Source organism: Phyllostomus hastatus, unplaced genomic scaffold (assembly GCF_019186645.2).
Source record: "Phyllostomus hastatus isolate PE091 unplaced genomic scaffold, TTU_PhHast_1.1 phas_contig_86, whole genome shotgun sequence".
NCBI classification, from domain to species: domain Eukaryota; kingdom Metazoa; phylum Chordata; class Mammalia; order Chiroptera; family Phyllostomidae; genus Phyllostomus; species Phyllostomus hastatus.
The window spans coordinates 38,160-56,808 of record NW_025333977.1 but is presented as its reverse complement, the minus strand read 5'-3'; the positions used below and the strand labels follow the sequence as shown (position 1 = coordinate 56,808).

The window sequence follows — 18,649 nt, the reverse complement described above, 5'->3', positions numbered from 1 at the left end:
AGCCAAGGACAGCACATCCTGCAGACAAATCATTTGACTATGAATGTAAACATAAAAACAAGAATGAGAAGTAGTTTCAAGTTTCAGGGACATATAAATGTAAAGGGGATATAATAACAAGCCCTGTGGGGAAGGAAGTCATTTGTCAGAAACCTAATTTCAAATTCAGGTATGCAGAATGGATTAGGGTTTGCAAGAGAATTTAGACTTGAAGTGAATACACTTCAGCATAAAAATAGGAAAATGAGGAGAAAAAAAGAACAACAATTGTACTCCTGAAAATGTGGACAGTAGCAAACATCCTAGAGACAGCAGAAATACTGTCAATAGCAGGAAAAAGGACTGGTATATGCCACAGAAGCAGGAAAATAGGACAATGAAGAAAATGACATATGATTACTGGTAAGGAAAAGGATTACATGTGTATGTGAAAGAAATAAAACACTGTCGAGTATTTAAACTGGGCCCTGAAAACAAGTGAATACAAACCGAACAGAACGTCCAGCCAAGAGAGAGAAGCAAGGATGGCAGACAGAGCCTGCTGAGATGAGCACTTGTGTGGGGAAGGGCCCCGGAGGGCTGGTCACATGGGAGCCCGGGGTAGATCAGGGCACCAACACGTAATGGTTTTCAGTCTGCTGTCTTGTGTGTGTGAGTGAAATAATAGACTCAGGAAAAATGTCTCAGTTCTATGTTGGGAGTTTTTTTGAAATCAAGGTAAAGAAGAAAACTGAAAATAATGATGAACACAAGCAGAAGTGTAAGCAACACAAAAGAAAATTTTAAAAAATGGGAAATTAACTAGAAAAAAAGAAAAAAAAATGAGCAACAAATTCTTGAAGCTCATCTTTCAAAGCAGCCTGATTTTGCATAAGAGCGAATACCAAGAAGGAAGCTGACACAGAGGGACACACAGCTGTAACACTGGGTTCACATTGGGAATGGAGAGAACAAAACCAGGGGCACAGACTCTGGAAAACACTCACCATCCCCTTCCCTCCCCGAGCCTCCAGTCACAGCAGCATCCTCACCACAGCAGGTCTCCAGCAGGCAGCCCCATGCAGGGGGGTTGCTCTCAGCTGTGCTGCAGGGCAGCAGCAGGAATCCGGGTTATGAGGAGGGGCTGAGTGACTTCATCTCCCTCTGGACACCAGCCACTTTGTTATCCAAGCTGGAAATTGGCTTGTGGACAGTGACTCAGCCTGGCATGTCCACAGGAACCTAGCTGCTGTCCCCAGTGCAGTGTGTCCCCTGTTAGGTTATTAGGATCAGCAATTACCACTCTGCCATCTCCTCCTGAGCTGACACATGGCCTCTGGGTGGAACTAAGTGCTCAATTACTCCTCGGGGTCCCAGAGCAATGAAGGGAAGCTCATCAGAAGTTCATGCTCCCTCCCTGCTAACAGTGGTGATTTTCGGTGTGACACTGGCCACAGGGCAGCAGCCCTGAGCTGGGTGCTGACTGCCTGCTCAGGGCTGAGTTGCAAGTTTAAGAGATGTTCACACAAAACAAGTATCTTGCATTGTCTTCTTCTGTGACCAAAGCAGAGGTTTTATTTCGATTCCCAATACATAGTCAATGATGTCACTTCAACAACTTTAAACAACAGGAAAAATGACCATTTTGTTTAATTTAAGCTTCCATTTTGAAATAATTGTCCATTCACAGGAAAACATGAAGGTAATACAGAGATCCCCACTCACCCTTCCTCCCCTTCCCCCAGTGGTGCATCTTTCATAATCACAGTCCCATCTGAGTACGGTGACTGGGACATGTGCAGCTATAACCTCATGCCCTGTCACCACGGGGCACACTCATGTGACCGCCACCTCCATCCACACACAAGACTCTTCCATCCCCACCAAGGCTTCCCTCCTGCTGCCTCTTCATGCCCACACCCACCCCACGGCCACGGTCCTCTGCTCCATCTCTGTCAGTTTGCTTTTTCAAGAGTGTTATATAGTCATATAATTACGCAGCTTATAATCTTTGGGATCAGCTTTATCATGGGTATTATTCTCTGAACCGCTCCTGTTGTCCCATGTATCAATAGCTCCATCTTTCCTATTGTCCAGTGAGATTCCTCATGTGGATACACCACACTCCACTTAACAGTCCCAAATGAAGGACAGTAGAGTTGTCTTGCAGTTTTGGTTGTTAGAAATAAATAAGTGTGTCTATTACATGTACAACTGTGTTCACGATTCGGGGTGAACGTAAGTTTTCATCTCTCTGAGATGAATGCCCAGGAATGCAATGGTGGATTGTGTGATATGCATGTATTCCATTTTGCATAAAACTGAAACCTGTTTCCAGGGTGGCTACATCTCCTCACATTTCTACCAGCCATGTGTGAGAGATCCAGTTTCTGCCCATCCTGTCCCAGGTTCAGTGTTATCATTATCTTGTTAAACTGTGTGAATAACACATGACATAAAATTCACCATCTTAACTCTAAGTCCACAGTGCAGTGGGGTTTTGTATATTCACCGTGGTGTGCAACAGAGCTTCAAAACCTTGTCATCTTGCAAACTGAAAACTCTGTCCCCATGAAATGAAAACTCTTTCCCCTTTTCTCCCACGCACGTGTGACTACCATTCTCCACTCTGTTCCTATGAACTTGACTTCTTGAGATGCCTCATATGAGGGGCTCACTCAGTGTTTGTCTCTTCACAGCTGGTTGATTGCCCTTAGCTTAATGTCCACACTGTAACATGGGCTAGGATTTCCTTCTGTATTAAGGTTCTTCCATTGTATGTATGTATCGCATGTGGTTTCTTCATTCATCCATCCGTAGACACTTGCATGTCTCCTACCTCTTGGCTGTGCGGCGATGAACTTGGGTGAGCAAATATGTATCTCTTCCGGACCTGCTTTCTATGCCTTTGAATTATACCTAGAAGTGAAGTTGCCAAATTGAGTGGTAGTTCCATTTTTAATTGCTGAGTGATGGTGATACTGTTTTTCATAGTGGTTTTCCCTTTTAGGCATCTCATCCACAGTGCACAGGGGTTCCAGTTTCTCCACATCATTCCCAAACATGTAATTTTCTTATTTTTCATAGTAGCCTTCTCTACAGCCCAAATTCTTGGGTGGACACTGAAACACTGCCCCTTCACCCCATGCGGGCACAGAGCCACCATGCTCGCTGGTGAGGCCCAAACATATGGAGTGAAGCCATGATGTGAGCCCGTCCCACTCCCAGGTTCCTCGCACTGCCCACCTGTGATCTGCTCAGTGATCAACATGAGGGCCTGGAGCACTGTCCTGGACAGGAGTCTGGGGAGCAAGACGTCCTGAGAGCCTGATGGCCACTCTGGTGACTCAGCCTCCTACAGCTTCCTACAGAACCGCCCCAACCCGCACGTGGCCAAACCACATGAAGCCTTGTTTGACATTTGAGAAAGGGACCTCGACTAATACAGAGCCCAGGGGACAACGGGAGGTGGATGTTGTTCCTCAACTCCACTAACCCCTTTTGAGCTTGGAGAGATTGGACCATAGACAAACAAACCCACCCCCTCCACAAGTGGCAGTCTCTTTTGTTCCCTACCCCTTGGTCTCACACAACCTTTTGGAAGGTCCTCACCTGTTCAGCTCTTTCAGTCCCCTGTGGAGTCACCCTGAGCCGCTCCACAGCATGGAGTGGTGAAGTAGCATCTTCCTTCTCACCTCTATTCATTCCCCAAACCTTCCTGTTGATGCCTTCAGTGCATGTAAAGACCACACAATCCCCCAAAAGGCTTTGGAGGGCAGAGAAAGGACACAAGCCTGACCTTTTATTGTGCCTAGGATGGGCCAGAGAGAGCATTCCTGCTGCAGCCGGGGTGTTCTCAGTCTGAACCCCCCACGCACCCAAGGAGGGAGCGCTGAGTGTTCTCTCAAGCTCACCCAGACTCGGGGCACGAAAGGCAGAGAGAGGTGAGCCTTGAAAGCTGTCACAGTCCAACACCCAATATCCAGTCACTCTTAGGTATAGTGTCTTTCCTCACTCATTTGTTCTGGGGAGAAGAAAGCAGCCCATGCGATCAGACAGGCATCAGAAACATGAAAGTTTCGCCTGCTGTTCATGTACATGCTGCAGCCTCCACTGCCCCCCCGAGGGCACTGCTCCCCACCACCCTGGATTCAACATCCCCTCCTGCCTGTCAGGGGACCGCACCTCAGTGTGCTGCCTCCCCACCCACTTCCCCCTGTCTTCTCTCCCAATTCGGGTGATGAGCCTCTGGTGTCAGTTAGAAGAGCTGACTGCAAGCCACAGAAAGGACTTCTGACTGCCCAAGCAAGTGGGGACTGGCTTCAGTGGGGAGTGTCCCTCCCACTTTGTTGAAGGGAGAGCTGGCAGCTTGAAGGACAGGGACGAGTCTGATTTGGGAACTGCGGGTGCCGCCAACAGGGTCCGTCATCTCAGCCTTTGGTCACCAGGTGTGTCTGCTGCAGATTCAAGTCCTGGGAAGAGAGAAACTGATTGTTCCCAGCCAGGTAACATTCCTGCTCTTTCATCCAATGGCCGTGCCTGGTGGGCTGAAGTTCTGTTACTGGCCCAACCCCCACGCCTGCCACTGAGATGGGGCGGAGAATTTGTCATCCACCATGCTCCAGGCCCTGTCCTCAGGAAGGGTGTAAGAGGACAGTGGGGCTCAGAGCAGTTAAGTAAAATGCCAAGGTCATGTCACAAGACATTGGGGACCTCCTATTCTATTACATATTGCTGCTTTGATTTGGTGATATGTTGTGGAGGATTTTTGCACCTGTGTTCATGAGGGATACTGGCCTGTGATTTTCTATTATTTAATATCCTTGTCTAGTTCGAGTTATACTGAGCTCATAAAATGGATTGGGAAGTATTCCCTCCTCTATTTCCTAAAAGATTTTGCACAATACTGACTTTAATTATTCCTTAAGTTCTTCATAGAATTAACCAAGTAAAACTAATTAGGCCTGGTTCTTTCTCAGTGGGAAGTTATAAATTCAATTTTTCTTACCATTTTGAAACAAACCCAAAGAAAATCCAGACATAGCTTTGTGAGAAAATTGCTTTCCTGATACCTCTTCATCCCTGGATATTTTCCTGTGTATTTTTTATAAACAAGACTTCCCACATAGTCACAATGCGTCCCTGGAAGCCAGGATGTTCACGTTGATATCGGGCTGTCATCTAGTCCCCTGGCCCTGCTCAGTTTCCCCAGTCACCCCAGTGCTGCATTTTAATTTTTATTACATTTTATTGATTATGCTATTACAGTTATCCCCATTTTTTCTCCTTTGCCTCCCTCCTTCCAGCACACCCCCCACTCCCTTCAGCTATTCCCCCACCATTGTTCATGTCCATGGGTCACGCACGTAAGTTCTTTGGCTGCTCCACTTCCTATATTGTATTTTACATCCCCATGGCTATTCTCTAGCTACCTGTTTGTACTTCTTAATCCCCTCAGCTCTTCACCCATTCTCCCCCTTCCCCCTCCCATCTGGCAACCTGCTGGTAACACACTGCTTTTCTCCGGCTCCTAAGAGTCTCTCTCTCTCTTCAAACTTTGGCCTTTTCATTATGACGTGTCTTGGAGTGGGTCTTTGTGCATCCATCATAACTGGGACTCTCTGTGCTTCCTGAACGTGCATGTCCATTTTCTTCTCCAAATTAGAGAAGTTTTCTTTCCCTTTTTTTCCAATACATTTCAAATTTCTTGCTCTTTCTCTTCTCCTTCTGGCATTCTTATGATGCCCATGTTGGGCCTCTGAAGTTGTCCCAGAGGCTGTTTACACTGTCCTTATGTTTGGGATCTTTTTTCTTCCTGTTGTTCTATATCACAGGTGGCAAACACAAGGCCCGTGATAAATCCGGCCCTCCACCTTGTTTTATCTGGCCCAGCACCTCCTTCTACCTGGCGGCAGCACCAGGGTCTCACTTAACTGTTAAGGAGTAGTTACTTTTATACAGTCCTACAAGTACATTTGGCCCTTTGAAGGCAACTGTGAGGCTGATGTGGTCCCCGGTGACAATGAGTTTGACACCCCTGCTGTAGATGTATGGGTTTATTTTGGATCCTCAACTCCATTCCATTCAATCAACCATCTGTCTCTCTGCCAGAACCACGCTGTCTTGATCCCTGTTCCTTTGTGACACAACAGTCCCCGATACCCATGGGGGACACGTTCCAAGACCTCTGGTGGATGCCTGAAACCATGGCTAGTACCGAACCCTATACATGCTGTTTTTTCCTATAAACACACACCTATGATAAAGTTTAATTGATGAAATAGGCACAGTAAGAGGTTAACAACAATAAGTAAGAATAAAATGGAGCAATTATAATAATTACTGTAGTAAAAGTTATGTGGATGTTGTTTCTCTGCCTCCAAGTATCTCACTGTACTGTGCTCCCTTTTGCTGATGTGATGATGTGAGACGGTGCAGCGCCTCTGCAATGAGGTGGAGTGAGGTGCAGGCTTTGTGACACAGCATTTGGCTCCTGTAAGGGTCACTGGGACAGAGCAGTGCAGTGCTGCAGTCCATCTGCTGACTGACACAGCCCCTGGGGGACTGAGGAGCAGGTAGAGTAGACAGCATAGCTACACTTGACCCAGGAAGGATTCACCTCCCAGGAGGCACAGCATGGAAGAGCATAAAATTTCATCATGTTCTGCAGAATGGCATACAACTCAAAACACATAAATTGCTTATTTCTGGAATTTTCCACCAGGGTTGAGCATGGGCAACTGAGACTGTAGATGGAGCCTGCACATAAGGCGTGCGAGGGCACCGTATTCCTTCTATTCAGAAGTAGCGGTCTTCCTACCTCATTCTTCTTTCTCGTGGTTTCTGTGGGCAGTTCTAAGCCTCTTGCGATTTTATATAAACTTTGGAATCGGATTGCCAGTTTCTACAGAGAAGAGTTTTGGGATTCCAGGAGCATTTCTGTTGATCCTGCATGCCGTTTGGGGGCGTGTTCCCATCCAGCACCGGTAAGCAGCCTGACATGTGTACACAGGATGCTTTTCACAGTTTGGAAATAAGAGAAATTGGCGACTGGAGAAAGTTAATGCCTTTATTTCTTTTTGTTACCCAACCATATGTCCTTTTGTACTGATGAAAAATGAGAACAGGATTGCCAGAATGAATTTCATCAATAGTAAGAGCAGAATTTTTATTCATTAAGGTAAATTAAATGATCCTTGAACATCCTCAGTATTTGTCTTCATGACAAAATTCATTTATATGGGTCCAGAGTCACAAGGTTATCAATGGCTTGAGGGATATGTTTAGTCACCATTGTGCTGAGTGAACAGGAAGTGAAATCAATGCATTGTCCAGTTATGAAACTTTTTAGACATTATATGTAATGTTTAGTGTTTAGAATAACACTGTTATGCATGATTTAAGCTTTAAATCAATAACATATGTAATGTATTGTGTTTTGCAATATTGGAAACATTATAAAATCATAAAACTGTGAAATGTTTTTTTCTCCTATTGATTTGATGTTATTTTTTAAATATGTTATATTGACTATAGTATTACACTTGTCCCATTCTTTTTTTTCACCTTTATTCCCCTGTGCCATGCACACCCCTTCCCATCTGCATTCCCCCACCTTAGTTCATGTCCATGGGTGGTACATGTACGTTCTTCACCTTTTCCATTTCCTATACTATTCTTAACCTCTCCCTGTCAATTCTCTACCTACCATTTATGTTTCTTATTCCCTGGACCTTTTCCTCCATTCTCCACCAACCCTCCCTTCTAATAACTGTCCATGTGATTTCCAGTTCTGTGATTCTGTTTCTGTTCTAGTTGTTTGTTTAGTTTGTTTTTATTTATTTTTAGGCTCAGCTGTTGATGTTGGTGAATTTGTTGTCATTTTAGTGTTTATATTTTTGAACTTTTTTTTCTTAGATAAGTCCCTTTAACACTTCATATAATAAGGGCTTGGTGATGATGAAGTCCTTTAACTTGACCTTATCTGAGAAGCACTTTATCTGCCCTTCCATTCTAAATGAAAGCTTTGCTGGATAGAGTTATCTTGGATGTAGGTCCCTGCCTTTCATGACTTGGAATACTTCTTCCCAGCCCCTTCTTGCCTGCAGGGTTCCTTTTGAGAATCAGCTGAAAGTCTTATGGGAACTTCTTTGTAAATAATTGTCTCCTTTTCTCTTGTTGCTTCTAGGATTCTCTTCTTAATTTTCATCTTGGCTAATGTAATTATGATGTGCCTTGGTGTGTTCCTTTTTGGGTCCAACTTCTTTGGGACTCTCTGAGCTTCCTGGGTATTCCTGAAAGTTTATTTCCTTTGCCAGATTGGGGAAGTTCCCTTTCATTGTTTGTTCAAATAAGTTTTCAACTTCTTGTTCTTCCTCTTCTTCTGGCACCCCCTATGATTGGGATGTTGGAATGTTTAAAGTTGTCCCAGAGGTTCCTCCACCTCTCCTCATTTTTTTTTCTGATTTCTTGTTTCTTCATTATGCCCTGGTTGAATGTTTATTTCTTTCTTCTGCTCCATCTCCTTGAATGGAGCCCTGGTGTCCTTCCCTTCACTGATGGTTCCCTGTATGTTCTGCTTTATTTCACTTTGTATAACCTTCATTTCTTCCTTCATTTTGTGACTGAACTCAGTCATTTCTGTGAACATCCTGAACCCCAGTGCTTTGAACTCTGCACCTGATAGGTTGGCTTTCTCTTCATCACTTAGTTCTATTTTTGGAACTTTGATCTGTTTTTCATTTGGGCCATATTTTTTTGTATCAGCGGGCCTGTTAGATAATAAGGGGAGGAGCTTTAGGTATTTGCAGGGGTGAGGGGTCTGAGAAGGAACAGGCCTCTTCCTTTCCTCTCTGCCGGCTTTCAGTCACTTCCCCTGCTACCCACAAGCAAACTGGGCCCTTCTCGTGCTGATTCCTGGGGGTGGGGGGGAGTGTGTGTGTACATTCTAGAACCCTGTGGGTCTCTCCAGTGAATTCTCCTGTGAGGCTGGGAGTTTCTCCCACCACCACAAACCCCACAGGTGTTTTCAGTCAGAGGTGTTTGAAGCTGTATTTCCCCTGCACTGGAGCCCTGGGTTGTGTGGTTTGTCTGGCTCCCCAGTTGTTCCTCCTGGCTTATCCACATTCAAATGTGGGAAATTCAGTCTGCCAGCCAGCGCCTTGCCAGCCCCAGTCCACTGTGGCTTTGCAGTGTGTGCCTTCAGCTCTGACTGCCCAGCTTGGCCCCTCCTACCAGCCTAGATGAATGCTTCTTCTTTAACTCCTTGGTTGTAGGACCTCCATGCAGTTCGATTTTCTGGCAGTTCTGGTTATTGTTTTGTTTGTAAATTTGTTGTTTTCCTTGTTTTGGTTGTTCATGGAAGCAAAGTGTATGTACCTACACCTCTGTCTGGGCTGGAAGGAACATTATATATCAAATCTAAAGAACAAAATAAAGAAAACAGAGGCATTGAATACCAATGTTGGGAACCACCCTGCCTGGTATCATAAGCTATAAGTCCCACCAAGGCTAAGGCTGAGGGAGCGACCTTGGACCATAAGCCACCAAGGAGACAAAAGGTTATCTCCCTGGCAGGAGTGCCACTTCTGCTCCTTTTACTTCACCCTGCCTAGCCTCGAATGCTTGGTCGGTTAGCCAATGGTGGGTAAGATTCCCCAAGGGGGGAATGACCTAAGACAGGCACAACCATGTGGCAGGACCACAAGGAAGGACTTTGGGAACTACAGGAAAAGGGGTGATGGACCCCCACCCCTGGGTTATGACAAAACCTGAGTCCTCATTGTCTGTGAGAATATCTCCTTATCTCTTGGCTGTCTTACTAGCCTTGCTCCACCTAAGCCTGAAACAATCACAGAGAGTGGTGCAGCCCTGTGCTGGAAAGGGGGGGTTCCTGGGGCAATTAGGCCTAAGAAAGAAGATCTAAAATCCTGTGAAACCTGCTTTGTTTAGAATGCTCTCAATGAAATGATAAGGGTCCAAGCAAGAAGTAAGTTTGTTCCTCAAAGTTTTACAGCTCTTTAGCTACCTGAATTGGACTCAGAATAGGCCCTCAGAATTCTTTGTTATCTATTATTTAATCCTTACTTCCTGGCAATGATTAATGAGCCTTACCTGAATTTCTGTGTAATGAACCCAATAAAAGCCTGCTCGGGCGGGAGAACAGGGTGCTCTCTACTAGAGAGAGTGGCCATTTCATAACTATTTCCTCTCAGGGCTCCGTTGTCCTTGGGTATGCTTTTCTCCTGTTTCGACGAGCATCCACAGCCACGATGGATACCGCTGTCCGGGTATCCTCCACATACCAGCTGTATTTAGCAACTAAAAAATTATTAACCCCCGGCCCCTGAACCTGTGAGGGAGATTTTCACTTTGAAGACAAAGAGAGTAACTGTTTTTTATAATGGGAAATCAACTATTCCAACCCACCGCCCCCGCTCCTTCAGCAATGCCAGCTGGTGCTATGTGTATGAAACAGAGGGTACGTTCCATCCTTCCGCCCTCTCTCCTCTCGTCCCTCTTTCCTGTCTCTCTTCTTCCTCCCCCTTTCTCTCTCTTTTCTTTCTACTTTCTCTTCACGTCTGCTATCTTTGCTCTGCATTCGCTGGTCTACTCATCTGCCTCTTTTTTTCTTCTTTTTCTACTCTCTGTTCCTTTTTTCTAAGTCTCTACTCTCTCTTCTCTAACTTTTCTTTCATCTCATTTCTCTCTCTGTTCTCTTTGATCTCCCTCCTCTCTCCTTTCTCTTCTCCCTCTTTCTGGTCTTTTCCTTTCCTCCCGTCTCTCTCATCTCTTTCGTCTTGTTCCCCTCTTCCTTGTGTCTCTACTCCCTCTTTCCTCTCTCTTCTATTTCTCTTCATTAGTTTTCTTCCCCCTTTTATCTCCTCTCTCTCTCTGTTATCTATTGTTATTCTGAAGGCAGATATACAGGCCTGAAATCCAAGCTCAGTCAAGCACTAGCTAGGGAACTGCAGGCAAATTAATGTCTCAGAACCTCAGTTTCCTCTTCTGTAAGAAAATAGAGCTAATAATAGGGCCCACCCCACAGAGGCCAGAGACAACTGAATGTGTGGATATGGCAACACTGATGAAGTGCACAGCACCCTGCCTACCACACAGTAAGAGCCATGCAAGTGCCAGCTGTCCTGACTGTATATATTATGTAAATGCACTTGACTTTGTTCTATACATTTGTGGTATATATATGACATTTCTATGCTTTGTTGACATATCTACAATACATGGAGTTTTAGCTATTTTATTTTTCTATTATTTGATAAAGTAGCAAATAAAATATACCATTAGATTTGCATAAAGGAAGTGCCGGGCACTCCTTCACAGCTGTCTCTGTTAGAAGATTGGGACGGGTTCCTCCTTCTGACAGTCTCCCTCCTTCCCTGTCTCCCTCTCTGCACCTCTGCCTATTTTCAGTAGCTTTTATTTATTTCTTGTAAGAAGACTCAACACTCAACATGAATCTACCCTCTTAACGAGTTTCCAGTGCACAATACCATATTGTTAACCATAGGCACGATGTTGCACAGCAGATATCTCCAGCTCACTCATGTTGTACAAGTGAAACATTATGGAATGTTTTTAATGAAGTAAAAAGCTGCAGTAGAGCATGCTGTTATGACAAATGTCCTGAAGGTGGCAGCAGAGGTGTAAGGTTTGGAGAATGCTCCTGGTTCTTGTGGATGCAATGTGGGATCTGGAAGGGTGACAAAAGCTATCCCAGAGGTGTGTTTTTGCTTTCTTTAATTCCCTTTCATTATTACTGGTGCTGGGAAGGGATGTGCCATGGTACTTCGGGAAGCTGTTCTAATGCAAATGATATCTGGGAAGAGGGAGCTAGCTATTATTCATGAAAACCTTGGGCAAAAGGAGAGCATGAATGCATTAATAGGACGCAAGTAAGCGCAAGCAGTGGTGGAGGTGAGGTAGAGGGGGAAGAGCAGGAAGAAAAAGGTGTGGGCTTGGACAGGCACATCCCTTGAGCCCCACAACTCCCTGATCTGTAGGGGAGGGGGCACAGGCAGGGAAAGTCAGAGAGCTGAACCTTCTACATAGGGGGAGAGGTGGGTGCAAAGCAGGTTCCCCTCTTGTCTGGGTCTAAGGCAGTGATGGCTGGGAAGGACCTCATCCACTTTCTAGGCTACACTGCCTATGTGTACAAGTCAGAGTCTGTTACAGATCAGGGGAGTAATAAAATGGGCAAGAGGAGACCTGGAACATTTTGAAGAGTTGGGAGAGCCCCTCTCCAACTGATGTGAAATACTTTATATCAACCACCAGATGACAGTATTGCCCTACAAAAAGCTTAAACCAAAAGGCTCAATCTGTTTTGTTTAAATATATTTTATTGATTATGCTATTACAGTTGTACCATTACCCCCCCTACATTGTTCTTTACCCTGCACACCCTCTCCCACCCTCATTCTCCCCCTTCACTTCATGTCCATGTGTCATAAGTTCTTTAGCTTCTATAGTTCCCATACTATTCTTGCCCTCCCCCTATTTTCTACCTACCATCTATGCTACTTATTCACCATACCTTTTCCCCCTCCCTCCTCCTCCAACTCCCCTGTTGCTAACCCTCCATGTGATCTCCATTTCTGTGGTTCTGTTACTGTTCTAGTTGTCTCCTTAGTTTCTTTTTTCTTTTGTTTTAGGTGTAGTTGTTAATAATTGTGTTTGCTGTCTTTTTACTATATATGGTGTGGTCTTTTCTTAGATAACTCCCTTTAACATTTCATAAAATAAAGGCTTGGTGATGATGAACTCCTTTCACTTGAACTTATCTGAAAAGCACTTTGTCTGCCCTTCCATGGCAAAAGAAACCTTTGCTGGATAGAGCAGTCTTGGATGTAGGTCTTTGAGTTTCATGACTTGGAATACTTCTTTCCATCCCCTTCTTGACTGTAAGGTCTCTTGAGAAATCAGGTGACAGTCTCATTGGAACTCCTTTGTAGGTTACTGTCTCCTTATCTCTTGCTGCTTCTAGGATACTCTCCTTCGTTTTTACCTTGGCTAATGTAATTATGATGTGCCTTGGTGGGTTCCTCCTCAGGTCCAACTTCTTTGGAACTCTCTGAGCTTTCTGGGCTTCCTGGAAGTCTATTTCCTTTACCAGAACAGGAAAGTTCTCCTTTATTAATTCTTCAAATAAGTTTTCCACTGGTTGCTCTTCCGGTTCCCTTTCTGGTACCCCTATAAATTGAATGTTGGATCGTTTCAAGATGGCCTGGAGGTTCCTAAGCCTCTCTTCATTTTTTGAATTCTTATTTCTTCATTCTTTTCTGTTTGTATGTTTTTTTCTTCCTTTTGGTCCACTCCATTAATATGAGGCCCAGCTTTCATTCCATCACTATTGGTTCCCTGTGCATTTTTCTTCATTTCACTTATTGTAGCCTTCATTTGTTCATCTAATTTGTGACCAAAATCAACCAATTCTGTGAGCATCCTTATTACCAGTGCTTTGAACTGTGTATCTGATATGTTGGCTATCTCTCAGTCACTTAAAAAAACTGGTTGCTGAGCTTTCAATTTTCTTTGAGCCATCTTTCTCCCCCTCCCACCTTTGGTCTGGTTGTGCCTACTATGTATGGGGGGCGGAGCCTTAGGTGTTCAACAGGGTGAGGCACCTCAGTTGCTGGTTTGTGATGCTATACGTGGTGGCGGAGTCAGAGAGGGAACAATGGCGCTTGCTCCACTTTTCCCAGGGCCTCAGTCCATTCTGTTGCTCCCCCTGAGCAAACTGGGCCCCTCTGGTGCCAATTTCTGTGTGGGTGGGCTTTTGCATGCTGTGGGACCTTCCAAGGACCTCTCCTGTGAGGCTTGGAGTCTCTCCCTGCACCTCAACCCCCACAGGGGTTTTCAGTATGTGCCCTGAGGCTCTATTTTTCAGCGATGTGATTCTGGGTTGTGAGCAGTGCCTTGCTTCACAATCGCTACCTCGGTGGTTCTGCCAGTTGCCACCCTTTGGCCAGGGTCTGCCAGCTGCAGCTTGCGTGCCCAGGGTCCACCCACTGTGGTCGTGCGTGCCACAGATGCCTTAGGCACCCGGTCCCAATGTTCTCTGCTCTCTGCGCAGCGACCTGCGCCAAGCTGCCCCACTCTGCCCATCCTACCAATTTGGATGAACGTGTCTATTTTAACTTCTTCGCTATCCAGCTTCCATTCAGATCAAGTTTCTGTCAGTTGTGGTTGTTATTTTGTTTCTAAGCTGTTGTTGTCTCTATCTTGGTTGTGCCAGGAGGCACAGTGTGTCTACATATGCCTTCATCTTGGTCAGAAGCCGGCTCGATCTTACTGTAAGCTAAAAACTACTACAATCACATGCATTCCCCTTTGTAGTAGTAAGTGGAATTATGCTGAAAACAAGCATTATCTTACATTTGTATTCGCCCCATAAATGAATAATACATGTGTTGCAGTTAGGAATGGCTGCTTTAGGTCTACTTCAGTTACCTGAAGAAGGCGGGAGTCAAAACGTTGTATTGTTTGTGACTTCATGCATTTTATAATTAAAATTATTAGTGGAAAAAAAAACTAAGCAGCATGTGATTTGATGTAAAATATCCTTGTGACCAGAATATATCAACTTCATCACATTCCAAAAACAACATAAAATCTTTCAGTTCATAATTTACTCTTGAGTTTTCAGCCTATGGATTTCTCCTAAAACTATAAAATGTAAAAATGGTTACACAATATGGTTTATAGGATTTACAAATTTTATAACCATTTGTATAAATCAGTTCTCTGTTCAATGCATTTGCTTGGTTGAAATGTTTGCAAAGGTGATTATCAGATAAGACCATTTTTCGAAACTACCCCATGCATAGCAGGGATCAGAATAAATGTAGGTGATGGTTCCAGTTGTTAAGAAGAAATGAGAGACCAGGAACTAAACACAATAGCCCTTGACTAGCGAGGCCCAGGAGGGGCCAGGGAACTGTTGGGAACCGCCCTGACTGGTATCAAAAGCTGAAACCCCTGCCTAGGCTAAGGCTAAGGGAACGCCCTTGGAACTGTAAGCCAGAAAGGAGACAAAAGCTTATCTCCCTGGCAGGAATGCTGCTTCTGCTGCTTTATTCATAACTGAACCCCAAAAAGCTTGGTCGGTTAGCCAAAGATGGGTAAGATTCCCCATGGGGGGAACGACCTAAGACAGGCACGATCACTTTGGGAGGCCCCCCAAAAGAAGGACTTGGGGGGCTGTAGCAAAAGGGGGTGAAGGACCCTCGCTCCTCGGCTTTGACATAGCCTGAGTTCTCAGCGTCTGGGAGAAAACCTCCTTGTCTCCCAGTTGCCTTAGTTCCCTTGCTCCACCTAAGCCTGAAACAATGACAGGGTGGTGCCGCTCTGTACTGAGAAGTGCGGATTCCCCGGGGTGATCAGGCCTAAGAAAGAACATGTAAATTACTGTGAAACCTTCTTTGTATAGAATGCTCTCAGTTGAATGAGAAGGGTCTTAGGAGGAAGTAAGTTTGTTCCTCAGTCTTACAGCTCTTTGACCCCCAATTCGATAGACTGGCAGAGTTCTTTGTTTTCTATGGTTCCTTACTTCCCCCTAATGAGTACTGTACTTTACCTGAATTATTATGCAGAATGAGCCCAATAAAAGCATGTATGGACTGTAAATCGGCGCGCTCCCCACTAGGGGCGGTGGCCATTTTGTCCCTACTTCCCCACAGGAACTAGCCTGTCTCTGTGCATGTGTCGTTTTTTCTCACGTGTTTATCGTCGAGCCACCCACAGCGTTCCGTGGTCACTGCTGGCCGGTGACCCACGCGCAACAGGGAACTAGCAGGCTGTTGCTTCAGGGGACCCCTCACAGGGTGCGCTGACTTCTAGGCCTGCCAGGCTGACCAAGTCAGGGCGTGAAAACCAACCTGGGGCTCTACCCTTCAGTCTACATGCAGAGCCCAGTGTGTACCAACCAAACATTCATTTCTTTCGAGAAGAGAAAATGCGTATTTTTCATTTTTGCTCAGTTTGGATCAAATCCGCAATGTAAATGCACAAGAACACTTTTGAAGGCAGTTCTCTGTCCCCCGGGATCTGCCTAGGGGAGGGTTTCTTTATACCCTCAGAGCAACAGAGCAGCAGTAGCCATGGTACCATGTGGCCAGCCACAAGACAATGTTGGACGGTCCAGGGTACACCAGGCAAAGGGGAGTGGCCACACCCACTGGGGTCACCCGCCTTTCAACATCTTTTCCTGTTTTAGACTTCTTCCTCCTCCTGAAGTAGGCGGAGAGATAGGGTGAATTCCTTAATGAGGCGAGATCTTCTTTGGGCCAATTGGGACTCCAGTCATTTATCCAGCTTTTTTCTTCCTTCCTCCCTTCCTTCTCCTCCTCCTTTTCCTTCTTGGCATCCCAATGCCTCGCTACTTACTCCATGCCATTGGTTTTAGGTCCAGACTTTAAAAGCAACTGCTTTATTTAACTTCTTAGCTCCTGTTATGAACTGAGGAACACCCAATGTGAAGACCACTGAACACTGTATGGATGCTCTCCCCCACTCACACACTGACGTCCTAACCCCAAGACCTGAGAATGTAACCATATGTGGAGATTGGGCTTTTAAAAAGGTGATTGAGATTAAATGAATTCATTGGGTTGGGGGCCCTCATCTACTGACTGGTGTCCTTACGAAAAGAAATTAGGACACAGACAGATACAGAAGAAAGACCGTGTGTGGACACAGTGAGAGGGCAGGTCTCTTACAAGTCAAGGAGAAGACCCTGCAAAGAAATGACCCCGTTGACACCTTGATCTTGAACTTCCAACCCTCAGAGATTGAGACAATACTTTTCTGTTGTTTAAGCTATGTAGTCTGTGGTACCTTGTTACAGCAGATGTAGCAAACTAATACATCCCGTTAGATTTTCTTTCCTTTTTTTAAACTATGGGACACTTCAGAAATTTGTGCCTCCTCTGAACAGGGCTCATGTTAATCTTATCTGTGTAGTTGTAATTTTAGTATATGTGCTGCCAAAGGAACACTGCCCTTGAAGTCTTTAACCTCCAAAGTTCCCGAGGTTCTTTGTAAAAGTGGGCATTCCTGGATTTCAGGGGCGCTCACTGCAGCCGTTGCCGGAGTCCACTGCTGCAGCAGTGAATGCCCGCCTCTGCCGAGTTTGAGAGGCCGCGACTCCCAGCATCACTGAACAGCTCTGCGGTGCTCCCAGCCACTACGGTGCACAGATTCCTGTTATTCTTTCGTGTCACTGCGTACACACGCGTGATCAGAAAATGGAGCAAACTTAAAAACAGTACTGTGTTGGGTGGGGAGGAAAGAAGAATGTGACCAAAGAGATTCCCTCACTGTCCTGCTGGCAAAACGTCCCTTCCCTCCATAGAATGGCACGGATCTACAGTGCTCATTGAAAAGTCCGTGTTTGGGTGAAAATATTGAAATACTGTAGATGGCAGCCTCACATCACACAGGATTATTTTAGAGCAAAACCACTGTGTCACTGTTCCATTTTAATTTTTCCCCCTCTTTTTTCTTTTTTTTTTCTTTTCCCTAGTGGGGAAATTACTGGAACCTTTTAAAAAGTGATTATTTATGGTGAAAACTTGGAAAAGCAATTATGCCTGTTTTTTGAGTTCGCTCCCATGGCCTGTACTACAAAGCACCCATCAGCAACACCCCTTGAAAAGCTGTAGGCAACTACTTTGTTATTTTAGCTACCCACTTGGAGAACACCAGCTTTAGATTGAAAAGTATTTTGAAATTCAACCTCAGAGATGCTCCCAACCACCTTTCAAGTTCCTAAAGATAAGTTTACCAAATGTTAACAACAACAAGAAAAATTCCCAGAACTCAGGGCAACAGAGTAACGAGGCTGAGAGCCACGTTTGATACCGAGGAAGACACCTCCTCGTTCTTTATGACAGACATTCAGACACAGTTCAACTTCCGTCTGTTAATATTCTTATCAGAAAAAACAATCGTTTCAGGGAACGCTGATAATGACTGTTCTCAGCAAAATCTACAACTCCAGACCAGGGGTCAGAAAATGTTTTCTGTACAGGTGCACAGGGTCAATATTTTCAGCTTTTTTTTGGTGGAGGAGGACACATGGTCTCTATGGCAACTTCTTCACTCTGCCCCTTCTTTCTGGTAAGCAGCTGCAGGCAGTAGGGACACCAATAGGCATGGCTGTTTCCCAATAAAACTTTATTTACAAAGGTGGACCCGCAGGCAGAGCTGGCGGTGGGCCATAGCTAGCCACATCTGTTCTGAGCGGGGCCTTACAATCCTTCTGAGAAAGACCTCACTGCCTTAGGTGTGAACTCCTCTGTGGACGTTTTAGCCACCCTTGCTCTTTTTCCTTCTTCCCAAATGCTGCTACTTTCCACATATGTTTCAGGCAGGAGCTCATGTTACCTTTTGTGAAGGTGAAATGTGAGGATGGGTGGATTAGGGAACTGACTCTTGAACTTGATATTGGAGATGAGTCTAAGCATGATGTCAGGCTGGGCATGAGACCTTTTTTCACTTATGTCTCCCCATCACTTCCTGGCTGGGGCTTAAACTTAGGAATAAAGGGTTGGACTTGAGATTGTGCTTGGAACTGGCTAAGTAAGTATGAAGGTCATGGAGCAGATGCTTCTCAGGTACCTCGTGGGTACCCGTGTGCCTGTGAAGGAAC

At 45.1% G+C, this 18,649-nt stretch overlaps 1 protein-coding gene and 1 non-coding gene across 2 annotated transcripts in view; both read right to left on the bottom strand.

Moving 5' to 3' along the window:
* Positions 1-16,890: 16,890 nt before the first annotated feature.
* On the bottom strand, positions 16,891-16,994 carry LOC123827601. Its single transcript, XR_006787261.1, has one exon. It is a non-coding gene; the product is annotated as a U6 spliceosomal RNA (small nuclear RNA).
* A 75-nt stretch (positions 16,995-17,069) lies between these two features.
* The window catches only part of LOC123826925 (vomeronasal type-1 receptor 4-like), a 31,623-nt gene continuing 30,043 nt past the window's right edge, over positions 17,070-18,649 (bottom strand). The window contains exon 2 of the mRNA XM_045851147.1: positions 17,070-17,218. Within this exon, the coding sequence (XP_045707103.1) occupies positions 17,070-17,218 (149 nt within the window). The remainder of the gene's footprint in view (positions 17,219-18,649) is intronic.